This window comes from Pipra filicauda, unplaced genomic scaffold (genome assembly GCF_003945595.2).
Source record: "Pipra filicauda isolate LSUMZ 115617 unplaced genomic scaffold, ASM394559v2 scaffold8_size5757611_pilon, whole genome shotgun sequence".
Classification (NCBI taxonomy): domain Eukaryota; kingdom Metazoa; phylum Chordata; class Aves; order Passeriformes; family Pipridae; genus Pipra; species Pipra filicauda.
The window spans coordinates 696,338-716,302 of NW_024105087.1; the positions used below are offsets into that span (position 1 = coordinate 696,338).

The following is a 19,965-nucleotide window of genomic DNA, read 5'->3' on the forward strand; positions in this document are numbered from 1 at the left end:
CTCCATCAACCTATACTGATGGATCACTGCAACTTCATCATCAGTGGGTCCCATTTTGGTTGCTGTGCTGTGCAATCATTGATGTACCTCTCATGAAAGGCCCAGTTTCATTTTAGACTTTGGCTCTTTAATTGCAGCCTACACTATTATGATGAAGTCATGCATTATCTGGCAGCATGGTGGGAAAACTGGACATATGGTGTTCTCCTTAAGAGTAATTTTTGGCACAACGAGTGCTCACTGGTGAAAACTATCTGCTGGTCTCCAGTAAGTCTAACCTGCAGTGAGGAGGAGTATGGCTGTTGGAAGGAAAAAACCTACATGAACAGGAAAGTTAAAAGGAGAATATGCAGCAAATAGTAAAAAAAAAACATGGAAGAAAGAAGACAGATGAGCACAGGGAGGTGAAAAAGTTTGTTTTATCTGTGCCTCACTGTGACAGCTGGTAAACAGACACTTTAAACAAAGGAAGAAGAGCAAAAGCTCAGAGAATTTTGCATTATGTTTATTATTATGCCTATCTTTCCTTGTGTACTCTTAGCAGAAAAGATCTGGGGCTATGAATGACTGGGGGGGAGACAGAGTTAAACTGAAAAGATGTTTGTTATTATTGGAGCTGTCTGCACATCTGCATGCTCAGTCCAGCCAGAAGCCTTCAGGTCTCTGCCCACAAGAGAGTGGTGTTGAGCCATCCACCTCCAGACCACGTAGCAGGGTTCAATTTACAGATTTTTAAAATGTACTTTACATTTTAACCTCAATGCTAGTTCTGATTCACAAATAAAGTTTGACTTTTCCTCAAATATGCTTTACCCCAAATTCAAAAAAATGCAAGCAAGTTGGAATTCAAATGGGATTTTTAGAGTAGATAAAAAACCATGAATGTACACACTGGCTATTATATCAATGATATAGTACCTAGCTTATGTGTCCATACTTTTTCTCTTTTTACTAGAGAGGGGAAAAAAAGAACTACAAAACAACAGGTAGACATGAAACAGTTTGATTAAAGTCTGACTGAAGCCAGGATAGACCATGCAATGCTGATGTGCAAGAGGTCCATCCACACACAGAGTCGAGGTATTTGATTTATTTACAGTTCTGCACAGAAATGGGGGCTGGGTGGCAAATCCACACAGCTAGCAGACAACTACCAAAACCTTTCACTATTTATATATTTTAGCAAACAAGGGCACTAATGTTCATGGGTTACAAGTTACATAGTTCTCTTAGTAATTACTGTTCCGTCTTCTGTTGGTTAATGATTGTCTCTCTTCTCATGCTAATTAGTCCACATGCTCAGTCTTTCTCTTCTTTTGGGTCACCGGGTTTCTTCAGTCAGTGGTTGCCATCTCCCCCTGCCGGAATTACCTTTTACCCACTCGGAGCTGGTTCAGGGCAGTTACTGAGTTGGCTTTATTAGTTTCTTCCTTATCTTGGCACTTCTGCCAAATGTCCTTGTGACCCATAAATTCTGCATTCTTTGTGCCCACTATGAGTGATACATCCTCCTTCCCAAGCCTTGTTAACCTCTCCCTGGGCTGAGGTCATTGAAGCATGTCCGGCCCTAAACCTTAATAAGGCAATTCTACCAACAAGTAATTTGTCTTTCTGACACCTGGCCTTCATTTAGATAACTATATAAATAACTTAGATTCTCAAAAATCATAGCCTACAGCAACTCCCACTGGGAATGTTGGCAAGTACTGCTTGCCCTTTCCTATTGGAAATAATTAGTAGGGTTCATGTGGACCGTAGAAGCATTTCATGGGGAGTTTAGTTTTCTGAAGAGTTAGCCAGGTAGAAAAACGGGCTGGAGACACTGCTGGGGCAGGAGGGAACTGGTGCCTTGGATCAGCTCTGTTCAGTTGTGCCACACCAAAGGAATATTGTGAGAGGTTTTCTGTGCCTTATCCTTAGGGAGGCAGGAGAATATCAGTTTAAGTCAAGTTTAGGCTCTTTAAGTGTCTCATGATAGAGATTCTAATAAAGAAGTTTGACCAAGTATTTTTGGATACGTTTCTTTGTAAATTAATTTATCTACTGAAAATAAACCACTGGTAATTATAGCACATATAATACATATGTGTGTACATATATGAATATATATTACATCCTCTGAACTAAGTAATTTCAATACATTACTCCTTTCTTCTGTTTCACCTCAAAAGAAAGGAAATTTTACTGCCTTCTGGAGGCTCCTTGTACTGAATTTGGACTGAAAATTTTTATACTCTGGAAAACTAATTTTTGGCACAGCTTTTTTGGCTCTAAAGGCTGCCCCTCTCAATTAGATACCAGCAATGCCCTGAGTTCTTTCAAGATTAGGAATCATCTCTTAAGACGAAGCATAATAACAAATGCATACGAGCTGAAACTGAGTTATCTCTTAAGAGGTTTTTTAGTGAAAAATCTCATAAAAGTGTGGCCTATCATTAAAAATACTTAAAAACTCACAGAAACACTAAGTTGAAAGTCCACCTATGTGTTCTTTTTAGCCTGTTACTTGGTCAGTTCTGCATCTAAAAACACATTCAACAGCCATACAGACTATGTGGTTGCATAGTTTATCTTTTACACTAATCCAGGAGCCCCTTGTCACCAGTGTTTTATTCCAGATAGCAGAAGTTCTGTCTCCTTGCACACTACAATTCCTTTATTTTATTACATGGCGTTTTCCAATCCTTCAGAAATCTCTATTTGTCAAAACCCTATATTGCTTTTTTTTTTTTTAATATCACAGCTCTTTATTTCTTGTTCTACCTGTATTAAACGTCCTACTGAATGTATTTCAGCCTGTTATTTCCATGATGCCTGAGAAGAGAACAAGTGCCAGCCAGGACTCTTGTTGCCTGAATGTATGGACACGAGTAGCTCTTGTAGGATGTTCGGGAACTGACTCCAAAACGGGCCAAGGCTCCGACAAGGCTGCCCATGTGCTGCTGCTATATCAGGCTTTGTCTTCCAAGGCATGATGCAGGTAGTGTATTAGAGACTCTCATCCTGTCTCCTGTGAGCTGCTGTGTTGGACTGTGTCATGTTTGACCACAGGGCCTACATAAGTTGAAATTAAATGTTTAAAAAAGAGGGAGATAAATAAACATCTTTCCCAGCCGGGGAACATTTGAATCCCGTTGGGGAGTAGCTATTTTAAAGCTCAGACTGAGGGATGGCTATTTTTGCCCTTCAGACAGACAGACTCAGCTAACGGTCTATATTGTTCAAACTGTTTTGTAGACCAAATTCTTAAAAAGAGGAAGGTAAAAAGAGCAGGAAGATCCCTTAAGCCAGCAAGAGGTAGACATGGCTCAAATCTGGAAAGATCTTATCTGTACCTGAACCCTTCTGTTTGGGACTCCAGAGATGTGCTTTGTCTTGCCCTATTATTCAAGTGTGCATTTGCTTTAATAGCGAGACATAGAGATGGAGGTTGGTGTGAGTATTTTAAGAGCAATTCTACCGAAAGCACTCATGGTGCACAAGTCGTGCAGTCTCCATGTGTGGCTCAAGAGCAGGTGGTTATTTCTCTTAATCATTTCAGACACACTGCAGTCAGAGGCTTTTGGGGAGGTGTAACACAGCATCAGACAGCTATGCAGTGGAGTCTGATGTCGGAATGGCGTCAGACGTTGTGGCTTATCTTCCTCGTTTCTGGTATTCTGTTGAACACTTGCTTTAAGTACTCTGACTTTTTAGATGGATTTAAGTGGCAAGGCAGGGGGTAAAACATTTCATATTATGAATAGGTGCCATTTAATTAGATTTGGAACCTGACTGCTACATTAAGCAGCTCTGCAGCTGTTTGGGAACACCATGAAGCAAATGTAACTGGAAAAAAATCCATATCCACTTGTAATGAGGAATCTGATGTAAAAAGCATGTCAAGACTTACAAAAGAGTTTGTAAAGGCTGTTTATTTAATAAGCACTGTGATCTTTGGTGATGACAGAAGGGCAATGAAGTTGGTGAAGGGTCTGGAGCACAGATCTTACCAGGAGTGGCTGAGGGACCTGGGGTTGTTTACCCTGGAGAAGAGGAGGCTCAGTGGTGACCTTAAGCACTCCCTACAAATACCCTGTAGCCAGATGAGGGTTGGCCTCTTCTCCCGGGCAACTAGTGACAGGATGAGAGGACACAGTCTTAATCTGCGCCAGGGGATTGGACATTAGGAAGAATTTCATCACAGAAAGTGTGAAGGCTGTCCAGGGAGATGGTGGAGTCACCACCCCTGGAGGTGTTTAAGGAAATATTGGACATGGCACTTAGTGCCATGGACTAGTTGACAAGGTGGTGTTGGGTCATAGGTTGGACTTGATGATCTGAGAAGTCTTTTCCAACCCAATTGATTCTGTGACAAGAAGTGAAGCCTTCGTCCATAAGGAGACATAAAAATTGTGCAACATTCCAATTAATCTGTTCCTTGTTGATTCAGGAACAGCATGGTCTTAGCATGGAGTATCAACATCTCCTGCCATCTGGTCCTGGTTCTGCTGCTGATATTCCATATAGCCTGTGATTTGTTTCAGCTCTAGTGCTGGCTTCCTGATGCTCAGGAATTGACAAAACCCAACTGTGATATTGTGCAGCTAAACCAGTCCTGGTTCTGCTGCTGATATTCCATGTAATCTCTAAGTTACTTTTTTCACCTCTAATGTTGGCTCCCTCTTGCTCAGGAATCGGCAAAACCCAAGTGTGGTTTTGTATGGCTAAACCAGCTCTGCTGTGCTCATGGGCCTGTCTTTACCCTGCCTCCAAGTCAGCATTTCAGGGAGATTCCTTTGCTGCTGGGAGCCTGGGGACAGCAGCAGCTCTCAGGGCATTTTGGCTTGGCTAAGGGCAGCTAGGCATTGCCCTGCAGTGGGCAGCTGCTCTCAGGGGTCTGCAGGGCACAGGAGGGTTTTGGTACCCGCCCCTGTGGCATTGTGCCTCCAGCTTCTACCCTGGGCAACTGCCCCTCTCTTCCTTCAGGTTTTTCACTTGCTGTGTGCATCCTCAACTTTGTGCAACTGCCTGTTCCTCGAATAGAAATAAATACTGAGGAGCCTGTGTTGTTCGTGACAGCATGAAGGTCAGGCTCCTATCAAATCTGCCATCTGCGTGTGTGATGTCTCGCTGCTCACAGCCCCTCCCAAGAGAAAAGACGTGTCTGTGGGTGGGTGGGTGTAATGTCTGTTGTTCAGCGAGGGAGAAGTTTAAAAATACCACTTGTGAATTACCTGAGGGGAGCAGTTTTAGAAGGCAATCCACACCCAGCATGTTTTAGTTTTCTAGTGGGAAAGGTATTTGAAGAGATGTTTATTTCAAAACAAAATTTACTAAACAAGAAGGGAACAGCAAGCAGCCAGCTTGCTTTTCAGGGACCTTCTGTTGGGAAGGGAGGAGAGAGAAACACTCATGCCATAGGATGTCCCTCATCACTTGCTCCCCAGCACCAGAAAGACGTGGGCTCATTTCCCCTTTAGGCAAAGGTTTGGGTTTAGAGAAGGCTCAATGTAGCTGAGCTGATTTGAGATGAGTGTCTGGTTCCCAGTCATTTCCTTGGATTTTTATACAGATCCTTCTCACCTCTTTTGTTTGGGTGCCAAATTACTTTCTGAGTGAAGGCTTCCTGGACGGTTCCAGATGGTTGTGTCTGGATATACTCTGGATATTCAAGATGTACCTAACGTAGTAAAACTTTGATTTCTATTTATTTAATTTTCTTGCTATTTACTTTTATTTGAAGAACTCTCTTTGATTATTTCCTTACCGTTGCAGAAACTCCTAGTTAATTACACAGTGCAGTTATAAAAATGTTTCCATTATCTTTTGCCAAAATGAAGTGAGAGTAAGGGAGTAGAACATTCTTTTGAAAAGGGTTTTTTTATGTCATTTTTATGTCATTTTATTAAAAGGGTTTTTGACATCAATCTTTCAATCAAAGACTGATATTCATTTCCAAGTACCCTTTTCTAGTGCTGTAGAAACAACTTCCTGTCTGAATGAGTTATACTAATTTCAGTGCTGAAAATCCAAAAATAGCTGAGGGGAGAGGAATCAAATTATAGTTTTGCCATAGGATGAGGTGGTGGGAAGGAAAAGGATGATGTACCTTCCCCGTGTGGGCACAAGTGTCTGTCTTCCTGTGCTCAGAGGGAAGCAGGACCTAAACTGGAGCCAAACCGAGCACTGTGCAGAAGCACCACCTCGCAGAGATCTGTGACTGTTGCCTGTCTTCCCTTGGAAATTCATCTCCTGAGGTCCACAGCCATTAAAAACCAACCTATCAACAGCACCACACATTGTAGAGCCACAATTTCCAAGGTCATTACAGCAGGATCTAATAGTTACAGAGAAGGAAAGAAAGAATAATGGTTTGGAATACTTCTGCACGTAAAATTCTCAATAGTACTGTATCTTTGCTTGTTTCTTTGTTACCCCTAAAGCCAAAAGTTCAAGCCCAAGTGCTGGTGATATGAGCATCACTCAGGGGTCTGCAGTGCCCAGCATATGCCCATCTCTTCCTCTCATGCCTGTGCCCCTCCGTGCTGCATCCGACCCCTCCACCATGGCAGCACTTCCCTATGCTGCACCACTGCGTTGGAATCGCGGCCTTTAGCACCTTGTTGGCCAAGGAAATGGTTGTCACAGCAAATCTAGTACAGCACACACTGCAGGTGGAGTGGGAAGAACTCAGAGCAATTCCTGGCTGGGGTCAGTCCTCAGCCCAGCTCAGCAGAAAACTTGTAGCTGGGGATGGGAACAGCAATGCTGGGCTGTGGGGCTGCCCTGGTACAGCACACAGCCAGCATGGGCTGGGTTTGCTAGTGGGAATGGCTTTTCCTGAAAAGATCACGGAACTGAGTGTTTTTGATGATGCCTCTCTGAGTGCACCCTTTGTGTTAATGCTCAGCCAGCTCTCACTAGGTTTATTTTGGGTTTTGGTTTCATTGAAAGGAAAAACAAATGGGGAAGTGAATCAAACCAAAACCTCCCTTTATTCCATTTATTTTCAGCTGGAGGGAATGGAAAGATATGAGCTTACCTGCTGGAGCACATTAGTCATATGAAGAGATGATGGTTGTGGGCATGGGCGAGATTTAAACATGGGCTGGGTAGTGAAGTGCTTAAGCCCACAATGCTGAGAGGATTATGGGTGAGCTGGATGAGGTTTTGTGATTTGGGCCTGATTTCTTCAATGAAGAGTGCCAAGACTCTGCTGAAGGCAAAGGATGCTCCGGCACATTAGCTGGGGTGACACTTCCGGGGATCCTCCTGCTCCCGCAGGGTTGAGCAGACGAAGGAAGTCCTTTCATGGCTTTGCATTCCCATTTGGGCTGCTTCTGGAGAGGTGCCTGGTGGAAGACAGAGGTGGTGATGCCACTTCCTCATAGAAAGCCACGGAGTGTACCATGTAATTACATCTGGGCAGAGCAGGGCTGCTCCCGCAGCACAGGCAGTTACATACATGACTTGAGGAGGCAGGCAGTGCAGGAGCTTTCAGACATTTCAAGAGGCACAAATATTAGAAATCCTCAGGAAAGCTTTTGTCAATAACTTGAGCCCTGAAGTTACTAAAAAAAGTTGGAAGGGAGTGTTGTGTTCCTGCTACGGCTGTGAGACCACACAGGTTGGGAATAGGCAGCAGTTCTTGATGCTGCTTCCCCAGACAGCACCTTGCTTGAATTTGTTTGCATCAGTTTTCCCTGCTTGCCTATCAAGCATATTTTCACATCTTTTTCTTGTGACTGGTTATGCAAAAGTGTGAATTCTGTGCATGAGGGTCAACGCTTATCCAGTATTCATTTCTTGCAGACTTTCTGTTCCTTATCTCCTGTGCAGAATTATTCTATGCAGAAAAAAAACACAGAGCGACAAGAGGAATTTCCAGTGGGAATAGGGAAGAGGAACTGGCTTGAGCCAAAAGGTTGTGATTAACACGTGCAATCACACGTATGTAACTCCTTTGAGGTGTACCGTTGAATTCAGCTGGAAGTTTAATAGAGTGTGAATATATTTGACCAACAGACTTAGTCTGTTGTGTAAGACTTTGGTCTGTCATTTACAGCTGCTCATTTAAGTTGATTGGTACAAAATTACAAAGAACAAGTAGGGGGGGAAAAAATCTTTATTCATTGATAGATCAAACAAGGAAGAGTGTTAAAGTCACCACAGTGTTGAGAGTAAACTGTTGATCCAGTCCTATGACTGGTATCTGGACTGGGTAAACTGATCACTGGGGGAATAAGTAGAAGATCATACAAATCCAGATCTTAAAAGAAGTAAGTATTTTGAAGATTAAAAAAAAAAAAAAAATGTGTAAGGCTAAGGAAAAGCATGTTGTCAGCGTTAGGGCAGAATATCTCAGTTCAAGCACTTCAGGAAATTTAAGTAATTGCAAACTGGACGAACTTGGAGATATGATTTATTACTCCAAGCCAGATGAAGGGTCTGATAACCCTCTTTCCAATGGGGCCTGATGCATGACACATCTGCAAGAAGTGTGCAAACCTTGTTGTGACAGCTGATGCTGTGACTATGGGCCCAACTTTCCACTCACAGAGTCAGTGGTGGTGATTCTCTGATGGAGCTGTGCACTCTGTGCACCCAGAAGGCTGGCTAAAGCCTAGGCTGCCCTAGGTCACAGCTGCTCAGCATCTCCACGTGATGAAGCTCATAATGGAGAAAACACTGGAAACTGGCTTCTGTCGTTTGGAGGCAAGAGCCAAATTACTGCTGGTCTCTTGCTCAGAGCTGCATTGATGGTGTCTATCCAGCTTGTAGGCTCCCAGGGGACTGTGGTAATGCTTCCTGTCCAGCTACACCAAGCAGCAATAAATTTAGACCAAGTGAGCCATAATGACAGTACAGGAACCAGAGGAGTGCTGACTGCTGTCCAGGAGGAGGGTCTGGCACTCCATACAGATGTCTTAATCCTTCGGGCTGCCAACCCTGTCCTGACCTCTCTGCCCACTCTGGGCAGCCCGTGCCTCCACATTACCCATTTGCACTTGTGCAGTGGCTGCTTCATACAATCCATTCCATCAGTCATTTCCTTCTGAAAAGGAAAGGAATCAGGGTACTGTGACTCACTAGACATACACACATCTGACAGGCGCACACAGCGCAGCTGCCCCTATGTCCAACCTGCAGCTTGGAGCAGGTCACCCCAGGCTGCCAACTGATGTGAGGGCAAAGCTGGCCCCAGATCATTGCTGTATTTTCCTTCCTGAGAGCACTGACATCACGCTGCTTTGAGGGTGTCTGGCACAGATCTCCGCAGTTCCAGTTGGAGCGGGGGCGAGCACAGAGAGGTGGCTGAAGAGAGCTTCATACATTAAGGATCTGTTATTGTTCAATTTCCAGCTTGTTACTAACAAATACTTATTGCTCCTACCTCCCAAGGGATTCAATTCTGAGCAGGGAGTGATTGTAAAAGATATTATAGTCTGAATGAGATTGTAGGAGCTGTAACTACCCATTACTTTCTCTATGATTACTGCTGTCACTGCTGAGCTTTTGACGGCCCAGTGGCACTGGAGTTGCCTGGTACTGGTGCCAGCAGTGCCAAAACTGGTCCCTGATGTGAGGCAGAGCCAGGGTTCTGTCTCTGCTCTTATTCTGACTGAGGGCAGCAAGCTGCAGCAGTCCCTGTGTCCAGGAAGACATGCTAGATCTGACAGTGGCACTCTGTTCACAGCTGATGAAGTCACGGCCTTGAATTAGTGAATTCAGCCAAAGTGACTGATGAATATGGATCTATAGGACCTGACAATCTGGTCACATACATCTGGCAGAGATGGCCCAAGGTACCTGTCCAGCCACGAGTTCCAGCTGCAGTGGACACAATGTGAATAGCAATTATTGCTCCTTGCATTTCGCCTCAGCAACAAGAAGCAGCACAAATTTCCAAGTAGCACAGAACAGGTACAACACCAGTGAGCCTTCATCCTGACAGACTGTCAAGATGATGTGCTGGTTTTGCTGGAGCCCATTGCTCAGAGGAGGGTGATATAAAAATGCTAGAAACAGAAGTTAAGGGAGTGTGGGGCTGGCATGGGAGAGAGGGGTTTCAGGAGCTCACTTTGCATGTGTTTCGGGAGAGGGAATGGTGCATCTTGTTGGTAGGACAAAATCAGCATGTTGGTCACCTTCCTTCGACAGCATCACAGAGACTTTAAACAGTCTGTGATGCATTTCCTCCTGAAAGAGGTATCTGAAATAGGACAAATGATTGATGCCTTAAAAGTGCTTGTTTTCTCTGGCTGTAAAGGAAACTCCATGGTAGACACAGAAGGATGGGTTAACAATCCTACCTCTGTGCTATCGGAGGCCAGGGCAGAGGGATGTTGGTCTTGTGCAGAGGTGTAGCATTAGGGTGGGTCCTGTGAGTGTCTGTAACTCAGGGCTCCAGGACTCAGGCACCTATGATGTCTTTTTTCCAGTGCAGAGAAACAGCAAATTTTAAAGGCCTAGCATAAACCAAGCTTGTGCACGCCTCTGCACTGTGACAACCATGCTGGTAACTTCCATCTGCTGCTTATCACAGCATTTGTAGCTTCAAGGCTTGCTTCCAGGGGGAGTTGGAATATCAGTGCTGTTCTTCAAACACCTAAAATGTTATCATTAGCTACACTGTTATGTGTCACGTTAATGCTGTGAAACGCAGACCATATTTACTCAGGCTTCAGGTACCAGGTGTGATGCCTTTGTTCAGATCCCTTGAGTGCAGAGGAGCCAAAGCCAGGCTGCTTCTCCCTCCTTGCACACACAGCCACCAGCTGTGCTCTACCCACCTGCAAAGCAGGCAGTGACTTGGGAACCTGGCTGGTTTGCAAGGCTGAACACCCCTGTTTAGAGAAGCACTGTGGGAATGAATCCCTTAGGATTGGGCACTAGATGATTCCTGGTGCACTTATGGGGCAAATGCATATTTAGGAGGCAGGTTTTCCCCACCTGCTCCAAATGGAAACCTCAGCACTGCATTGTAGCCTTTGTCACCAGAAAGTGCTTGGCAAAGGGATTTGGGTTTGGGTCTGACCATAAGGTAGGAGGAGCTGGTGTTGAGTGTTTGGGAGAGGGCTAAGGATGTGTCAGCAGGCTTGAGTCCTGCTCTCGTCCTAGTCTCTTCTGCCCCAGTTCATTCATTGATTCTTTTCCTTTTGAGGCTACTGTCAAAGCCCAAAGGTTTATTCAGGAGAGAAGTGCACCAGCAACATCAATACTGTGAAAATACTCTGGACTGGAAAAAATAGAGGGAATGGTGCTTTTTTTGAACAATAATAATTTCTTGGTTTTAATGCCGAGATGTCTCAGTCAGCGGAGGAGAGCAGCTGTTATGTATCAGCTGTCTCTCTGCTGTGCCAATTTCTCTCTTGGCTTTGGCATCTCTAATCCCTGCTGCTGTCTGCACTAATTTCTTTTCTCTGTCCTCATGAACACTGTGCAGTCCAGCTTTTCAAACAGAGAAGTGATATTCCTGCATCTTTTTACCTGCCCTGCCAGTCCCCTCTGACTCAGCCACCTTATCCCTGGTAGCCTGACGGTGCCAGCTTTAGCCTGGCCAAGTTTCCCACATCTTCCTTGCCCCACTGCTTTCCATCACGGCCATCTCAAGGGACCTACCGTCTCAGGAGAGTAGGACTTGGGGAAATGCCCAGTGACATTATAAACATCCATCAGACAGCTATTTCCCCCACCCTCAGTCCATTTCTCACCTCTGATGTAACAATAATCCTTAATATTATTGGGGGTTTTTTTAAGGTTAATTGGCAGGTTACAATATGTGGGCTGGGGTTTCCTCTCCTTGCAAAACGCAGGCAGATCTGCTTGGGTGGTCTAGCTGATAGTGTGGGATGATCTCTGGAAGGGATTTGGGGGACAGACCTTGGTCTTTTGAGCCAGGGCTGTTGGAGATCACAGGGACCTGGGGTCAGATTGGGGTCCTGACAGTGAGCACTGTTGGGTGTGCTGGTGCTGGGGGTGTTTCAAGGAGGGGAGGGAGGTGACCTTGGAGTGGTGGCTGATGGGGCAGTGGGTGACCTGTGTCATAAAAGAGCTGGGTATTCACAGCTTGGTGTTTATCTCCGGGGCAGTGGGTGACCTGTGTCATAAAAGAGCTGGGTATTCACAGCTTGGTGTTTATCTCCTTCTTCCACCACAGCACCTGGATGTGAGGCAGCATCAGGTCTTTGGGGGTTGAGTTAAATACAGGTTTGACATTACAAAAAAAATACAACAAAACATGGTAATTGTTGGAGGTGCCTAAAAAAGGTTGGCAACATGAACTCATATCTGGCTGGGGACAGGGGTATAATTTTGTCCTGGGTCAAAAGGAAAATACGTCCCACAGTAGCTGTGGCAGGGGTCAGGCAGGGAAGAAGAGGGAAAACATCTGCCAAAGGTGTGAGTGAGAGTAAACGACTCAGTGGTGACCACCTCGAGACCGAGGGGCCATGGGGAAAGCAGTGGGACGTCCCTGCTTAGGGGGCAGGAGGAAGATGCTCATCACACATGGCACCTTGCAGTCCTCACAGGGCAGATACACATGGTCTTCTGGCTGGTGATGATGGGGGGAGAAGGCAGGAGATTTTGGAGAATGAAATTAAGCTGGCACCCACAAGAGCAGACTAACAAATCTGGTATCACAAGGTGCTCTGTCCAGCCACAGTGGTGTCACAGCACAAGGCATGCTTTCTGGATGCTGTTGTCTACAGATGGTACATCCCGGGCAAATTCAGATAACCCGCCATTTACAGAGCCCTGACTCAATCATTGTTGCTCAAGTTTCCTTCAGTCACTTATTTTGCAGTGCCACCATCTCCTGTGAATCCCTGTAAACCTGCAGTGTGCCCATGTTCCCTGGGCACTACACTCACCTCTGAGAATTTGGGATCCTGCGCCGAGGGGCCATTGCAGGTGACTGTGGGGAGAGCCCAGCTGGCAGAAAAGAGATGCATCGCCTGCTTCAAAGCAACCTGCTTGCACATGCAGCAGAGGGGGGGGTGTTGTGGGCACAGAAGATTTAGCAATGGCTAAATACAGGGAAGGAAGCTGCCTTCCTTCTACCCGTGCTGGGGCAGAAGGAAAAGCCAGGCATGTGGCTGGGGCATACTGGTCCTGTCCTACTCCACATGGGCAGAGAGCTGTGGTCGCACTGTCACCTCTGGAGGTTTGCAAACTCCCTCTTGTAGTACCTGTGAGTGAGGAGGGTCCATCTGTGCTGCTGCCTCATGATGCTGTTTGGAGTAGGTGGTCCATGCTGCCACCAAGAATCCCTGGGGTATATGTAGCGTGTGTATATGTGCTCGTATATATAGAATTGCCTATACATGCCCATACACATGTGCACATGTTGTTGCCTGTGTTTTCCAGAGCAGAGGTTTCATCTCCCCTCTGTCCAGTAGCTGGAAGGAGAGCTGGGATGTTACACCCCCTCCTTGCAGGGGATGAGATGCTGCATATCCACCTCCATTTAGTATTTCCCTTCTCCCTTGCCTGAGTGGGCAAGAGAATAGACAAAGTCCTTTCCTTCCAGCATGGTTTTGTGCTCCTGCCCCAATGTACAGGAGAAGGCTGAGACCTGGCAAGGGAATCATCCCCTGTGGGTTTCAGCACCCTGGCCCGTGACACAGGGCAAACACCATTCCCAAGTGCACGGGTTAGGAGGATGCCATCTCTGGGACAGGGTCCAGTGCTTGGCGTGGGTGACGCCGTAGTTGTTTGTGTGTGTCATGGCGGGAAGTGTGTGAATGGAATAAATTTAGCAGTAAAAACACAGGGTCAGTGCAGTCAGTCATTAACTGCCAGCCCATCTCGTCATCCTGCAACCACAAGGAGCTTTTTTAGGGCCGACGTCCTGGCGGAGGGCAGCGGAAGCGTGGGAGGCCAGTTCCCGGTGACATCTCCACGTGTGGCAGCGCTGCCCGCTGGTGCCATTGGCTGCCCCCTGCCCGGGGCTGACACTGGCCAGCGGTTAAATGCCTGCATGACCACGCTGGGGCACACAGCCCAGAGCATCCCAACACAGGCAGCTGGCTCATCCCATCCCCAGCACTGGAGGAGACGTGGACTTGCACTACACCTTAAGGTAAAAGTTTTGGTTTCTTTGGCTTGATCTGGTGAAAATGCCTGGAGCAAAAATGGCAATGTTTGGGAATAGGGGTTGTAGATTTCCTCACAAGTTTTGGTAGAAAGCACAAGGCTTGTAAGCTGAGATGTAGGAATTGGTTTGTAAGGGAAGAAATCAGGAGCGTGCCTGTGTTGTGGGCACAGGGTGATGCACAGTGCAGTTAGTGTGGCCCATGGGGATGTGGTGCTGGGCTGCTTAAGGGACTTGGAAAATGACAGCAGAGCTGGAGGAAAGCCCCCACTGCCTTACCTGCCTGCCTGGCAGCAGTGCTGCTGGAATGCTGACCCAGCGGTCTCTGGGGATGCAGTTCTCCATGGGCTTACCTTACTACCATCTTCCACTTTGGGGTGGTGGGAGATTTTACAGGGTTGTGGGGACCATTCCAGGTGGGAAGTGCAGCTCTGCAGCCCACAGACTTATGGTGCTGCCCATCTGTGGTGCTGGCTCCTGTCACAGCCACTGAGCTCTCCTGGGTGATGGGTGGACATTACTGCGGGAACAGGACATTCAGGAGAGCTTTCCTCCTCTTTCATGATGCTTAGACAAAAACTCTGCCAGAGCATGGCCAAATATTTCAAATCCCAAACTACAGGGAGGTTTCTGCAAAGGAGATGCCAGGAGGTGGCACAAGGACTAATCCTTGGCTTGTTTGATGACACGCCAGGCTGAGCACCATGTGCCAGGATGACAAGGCTGTATCAGCTGGAAGGGCTTTGTGGGGCCAAGTTACAGCCAGAGGCACGTGCAAATGCTTTGCTCTAGTGTGTAATTACTTTATTCCTTGTTGCAGCCACAGGGACCACAGGTGACATGAGGGTGGCTACATTCCTGGTGCTGCTCCTCTGGGCCGTGGCCAGCGCTCACCCTGTAAGTACACACTGGACAGATACACCTAAACCCCATCGGTTTGGCCCAACCAGGGTGCACTGATCACTGATCAGATGTCTCCTGGATGTGTTTAGGTGCCTGGCCATGAGTCCACCCATCCCAGCGCCCAGCAGGAGGTAAGCCAGGGGTGCCCCAGTCCCACAGGTAGCAGTCACTCATGGAGCAAGTCTAGGATGGGGAGCTAGCCTTGGGCAGGCATCCTTGGACCAGGGACCTGGGAGGGGAGCTGCTGCTTCTGCAGATCTTTGAGCTTTGCCCATCTACTCGGTCTTTTCAAGCTAGGTTGGTTTCACCTCATTTTGACTTGCCTCCCTGAGCATGTTCCCAGCTTACCTGATGCCTTCTGCTGTGTTGGCCCTGAAAAAGGAGTTTCTGTGCTCTGAACTGTCACAGTTTGGGCTTTTCTGAGTTGTCCTTTTGTTGGTGGCTACTGGGTTTTTTGTATCAGCAGAAATATCTGAAGGGCTGAGGTGCAAGCAATGAAAAAGACTTGAGCACTTGCATGGCTTAGGAATGATGTCCTGCAGCAGCAGTAAAAATGTGCTGTAGTTGGTGTTTAATAAACCAAAGCATCATGTCACATTTTGCCTCCAGGACACAGCAAATGAAGAGCACGTCAACAAGCTGGGCAACCTCCTAAATGGTGGAGATGGAAGACATCCTCCTGTTGGTGTGGAGAGGGGGGACAATGCCCTTGCTGGGGACCTGATGGGTGGGAATGCTGTGGATGAGGAGCTCGGTGAGCACAGTGGCCGAGACAAGGGAGACCGAGTTGGGCAGGCTCAGCACGTGAATCAGGTGGATCACGAGGATGCAAGTGCCCGCAACGGGAACGACCTTGGTTTCCTGGTGAGTGAGCGGAGAGGTGTGTCCTGCTCTGCCAGGAAAGCTCCCTTGGCCTCAAATCTGGCATTGGTCAAGGCTGAGCTTGGCCTGTATGGTGAGCAGTGCTGATAGTGCCTGCAACCTGCAAGCCTTGGCATTCATCCCTGTTTGTCACCTCCACAGGAGGGGGATGCACGTGACACTGATGACGGTGACAACGGAGACCATTACGGCACTGGAGCCAATGGGCTTCCCTCCCACGCCGGCGGGTTCCTGGATGAGGAGGATGACAGTGGGGATGACACCTTTGATGGGAATGGGGAAGAGGAGAGGGGAGAAGGTCCTACTTACGTGGCTGGTGCCGATGGGGCGGGTGAACCCGACCGCGATGCTGGTCGTGGGGATGCCGGGGCTGGCAGAGGGCATGGCGACAGCAGCAGCAGCAGCAGCAGTGAGAGCACTGGGGCAGACCACCGGCGGTACAGGAACTACATGGGCAGCTGGTATGAGCGGAGCTACAGGCAAGGAGGGGCCAGCAGCAGCAGCCAGGAGGAGGAGAGCTATGACTTCGAGGACGGAGCCATGCAAGGTGACGACCCCTCTGCCTTTGACAGCTGGGGCAGCAGCTACAGGGTGCGCCATGCTGGCCGCCGTGCCCTAGGGAACAGCCGAGAGGGCGTCCAGGGGGCTGGCTCCCACCACTGGGAGGAGGGTGATAGCAGGTCCCCAGAGGTGGAGGATGCTGACTCTGGAGAAGACAGCCCATCCGTGGAAGACAACAGTCAGTCAGAAGAGCCTGTTGACAGTGAATCAGAGGAAAAAAGCCCCAGCCGCTCTAGGGAGGATGGGGATGAGGAGGACAGCCCCTCCAGCGAGGATGAGGACAGCAGGTCCAGGGAAGGCACTGATGACCAGTCAGATGAAGAACCACAGGAGTTCCCAGATGTAGTGAGCACATTGAACGAGCATAGCAACAGCCAGACCTGGGAAGGGCAAGAGAACTGGGAGTCTGCTGAGGACAGGAGTGTGCCATCCATGCCTGACAGCGAGTCTCAAGAAGAGGGTGACCAGAGCAAGTCCGGGGAAGATGATGAGGACCAGACCCAGTCCATAGAGGACACTGTGGAGGAGTCACGGGAGGACGAGAATGACTCTGACTCTGTGCCAAGCACATCAGGCGAGAGCCAGAGTGCATCCCCAGAGGATGACAGCAGCCCAGAGGACAACACAGGTGAGGACAGCAGGTCCCCAGAGAGTGACAACAGTGAGTCCCAGGAGGAGGATGGCAATGAGGAGAGCCACTCCCAGGAGGATGCCACCCACGAGACCAGCAGCCATGAGGATGACAGCTCGCTGCAGAGCCTGGAGAGTGGGATTCGCAAGCGGCGGCTGGGCGCTCTCCGCCGCAAACCTGCTGCTGACTACGATGACAATGACTGCCAGGATGGGTACTGATATGTGCCCCACAGCCTCATTGGTGTGGGGGGTTTGGGGGAGGAGGGGTTTAATTTATTTGCCATATAGCCTGGTTGACTTCTTCTCAAGAAGATGCTGTGGTTAAAATGGAGTCAGGTTCGCCAGAGCTAGACCTGGGCACACTGCACAGGGTGTGAAGAGGTAGGTGATGCCAGGCACAGGGAAAATGCCAAACCACAGCAAGAAATGGCATTTTCTGAACAGCTGTGAATGCCAGCAGGGTGATGCTGCCCACTTGTCCCAAGGGCACAGTGGTGGCTTGGCACTCCTGGGCATGCTGGGCAGAAAGGTCCCTGTGTTCACCCCTTATATTTACCTACCATGGCCCTAAAAACCTCTGCCAAGACTCCAGCTGGAGCTTTCTGTTAGCTCCATGTCCTGCACATAAAAAGGAAAAGCTACAGCTGGTGGGCATATGTGGTTCATGGGTGCAGCAGGGTGTGAAGTACCACTTCAGGATGGGATGTATGTAATATTTTGTAAGAAATGTACAGAAAACATTATATTGTACCCTTTTTGCACTTGTATTTCAAAGCCGAAATGTACCCTGTTGATTTCTTTAATTACCATTAAAACCACCAAACTCCACAGTGGTGTGGTTTGAGGTGTTGCTGTTCTTCTCTCCCAGGGGACTTGTGCTGCGATTTGGAGCCAGACTAGAGGGAGTGGGGAGCAAAGGGGAGGCTATTTGCATGGAGAGCCACAGCATGCTGGGGCGAGGGGGAAAGCAGAGGCTGAAGGTGTTCCCATGCCTGCCATTTCCAGGTACCTCAAAAGCCACCCCTGCCTCTAGGTGACCGTGTAGTGGAGTGGAAAATCTGGCCAATGACCCCAAGGAGCTGGGCCTGGAGCTTTGCTATATTATGGCCATCACTGCTGCAATGTGAGCAAGGGTTGTGCTGCTCTTCCTGAGGTGCTGGGAAGGAGATGTTCCAGGGCATGAGGGCTCTCCTGGACCACCAGCTCTGGGTCCCCAGGGTGGCCTCTGGTACCAGGTCCCCTGCAGCACAAATGCAGGTAAGCAGGGAAAAGGTGTTATCACGTACCTTTTTTTTTTTCTCCTACCAGCAAGCAAGTAAACAACACATTCTTTATTTAAAATCCCACTCAGGGCATTCTTCCTTGTTCACATGTGTATGATGAGTTGTGCAACGTGGGTATCGATGCTGACAGGTGAAGCCACGGGCTGTTGTGTAGCTGTGCAGTTTTACAGCATGGAGTTGTGGCTCTGCAGAGGACAGTCCCCAAGGGGCCAGCATGAGTGGACAGATGCCCTTGAGCTGCCCAGGCTCCAGAGTGTCACTGCTGGGCATTGCAGAATTCAAGAACTAGTACTGAAATGAAATAATTTTTTTACTATTTATGGCAGAACCACACTTAATTTGTAGCCTCTTTCCACCACTATGAAGGCTGGGAGCTAAACAGCTCCTGGTTTTAGTGGAAATTATGTTTTCAATTTTCACCCTGTGTAATTTTTTTTCTTCTGTATAAGGTCAGCTCTGAAAATTGCAGCTTCCCCACGTTGCTGCCCTGGGAGTCTCTTTCCTGACCCTCCCTCCTCCACCCCACTGATCCCCACTTCACAGGGAATACCTCGGTCACGACTTGCCCCTTATTTTTTGGACCCCTTGCACCAGTTATGTGAGTAGCTGGGGATACTGTGATGGTGATGATGCCTGTCAGGGTCTTGGGTACCAAAATGCTGGTGTGAAAGACAGCAAGCATGGGTTTGGCTGCAGCCCAGAAGCGCAAAAAGGGCTGAGTGACAGCTGTCGGTTTGGTTTCAAGCTGTAGTAGTGACGTGTTTGGTGCGGGGCGGGGCAGGGCAGGGCAGGGCGCTGCTGTGAACCCTCTGGTGTCCACCAAGCGGTGCTGCTGCTCAGGCAGCGGGCGCCTTCTGGGTGCTGGCTCTGCCACAGGGCTGGGCCACATCCCTGGGGCCATCAGAGGTGATGTTTGCGTGGGGACAACCGACGGGGGTAGGAATGGGGACTGGGAGGTTTTTTCCGGATGCCTTCAGGAAATCGAGGGGTGCCACGCGGCTCTGCAGTGAGCCCAGGCTGTGAGCAGGACGGTCAAGACCCTGCAGGACTGGGGTTAAACTGCTTCTTGCAGTTTGTGCATGGCCCTATGTCCGTCCTCACCCTTGTGTGAGCGGTGCTGGGGTGAGCAGCAGCCTAGCACAGCTGGGAAGGGGACTGCTCACCCTCTCCCCTCTGCAAAGGGAGAGAAAAACGGGGTTGACTTGGGTCTAATCTGAACGGGAGGCGCGGGTGCCTGGCAAACAGGGCACGCAGCACCCCCACTGCCCCCTGTGCCGAGGGGCAGCTGGCTCTGCTCCCCCTGCACGTGGGTCCCCTTCACGTGCCTTCCCAGGGACGCGCTGCAGTCCCTGCCAGCAACGCCCAAAATTTGCCTCCCGCTGCCTGGCTGCTCCCAAAGGCCGGGGAGTCGGTGCCAGAGCTGACTGCGGGAGTCGGTGCCAGAGCTGACTGCTGCCTGCCGGTCCTGCCAGGACGGCTTCCCACGGAACCATCCCTCCCGGGCATTACAGGGTGAGGAAACAGCCCTTCACTAGGGAAACCTGCCCGGCCACAGGGAAGGAGCTGCTCCTATTGGCTGGCGCCAAGAAGGGATGTGCCCAGAACCTGGCATTTTGTTTGCAA

The 19,965-nt window shown here is 48.7% G+C and overlaps 1 protein-coding gene across 2 annotated transcripts in view; it reads left to right on the forward strand.

The window, feature by feature from the left end:
* The window catches only part of LOC113990034 (dentin matrix acidic phosphoprotein 1-like), a 31,323-nt gene extending 13,387 nt beyond the window's left edge, over positions 1 to 17,936 (forward strand). The window contains exons 2-6 of one of the 2 annotated variants that reach the window (XM_039391004.1): positions 13,828 to 14,068; positions 14,901 to 14,977; positions 15,073 to 15,114; positions 15,593 to 15,847; positions 16,007 to 17,936. In XM_039391004.1, coding sequence (XP_039246938.1) covers positions 14,921 to 14,977; positions 15,073 to 15,114; positions 15,593 to 15,847; positions 16,007 to 17,278 — 1,626 coding nt within the window. In that variant the 5' untranslated portion in view covers positions 13,828 to 14,068; positions 14,901 to 14,920 and the 3' untranslated portion in view covers positions 17,279 to 17,936. Of the gene's footprint in view, positions 1 to 13,558; positions 14,069 to 14,900; positions 14,978 to 15,072; positions 15,115 to 15,592; positions 15,848 to 16,006 lie in introns of those variants that run through there. The other variant, XM_027725102.2, reaches the window with a different exon arrangement.
* Positions 17,937 to 19,965: the final 2,029 nt, after the last annotated feature.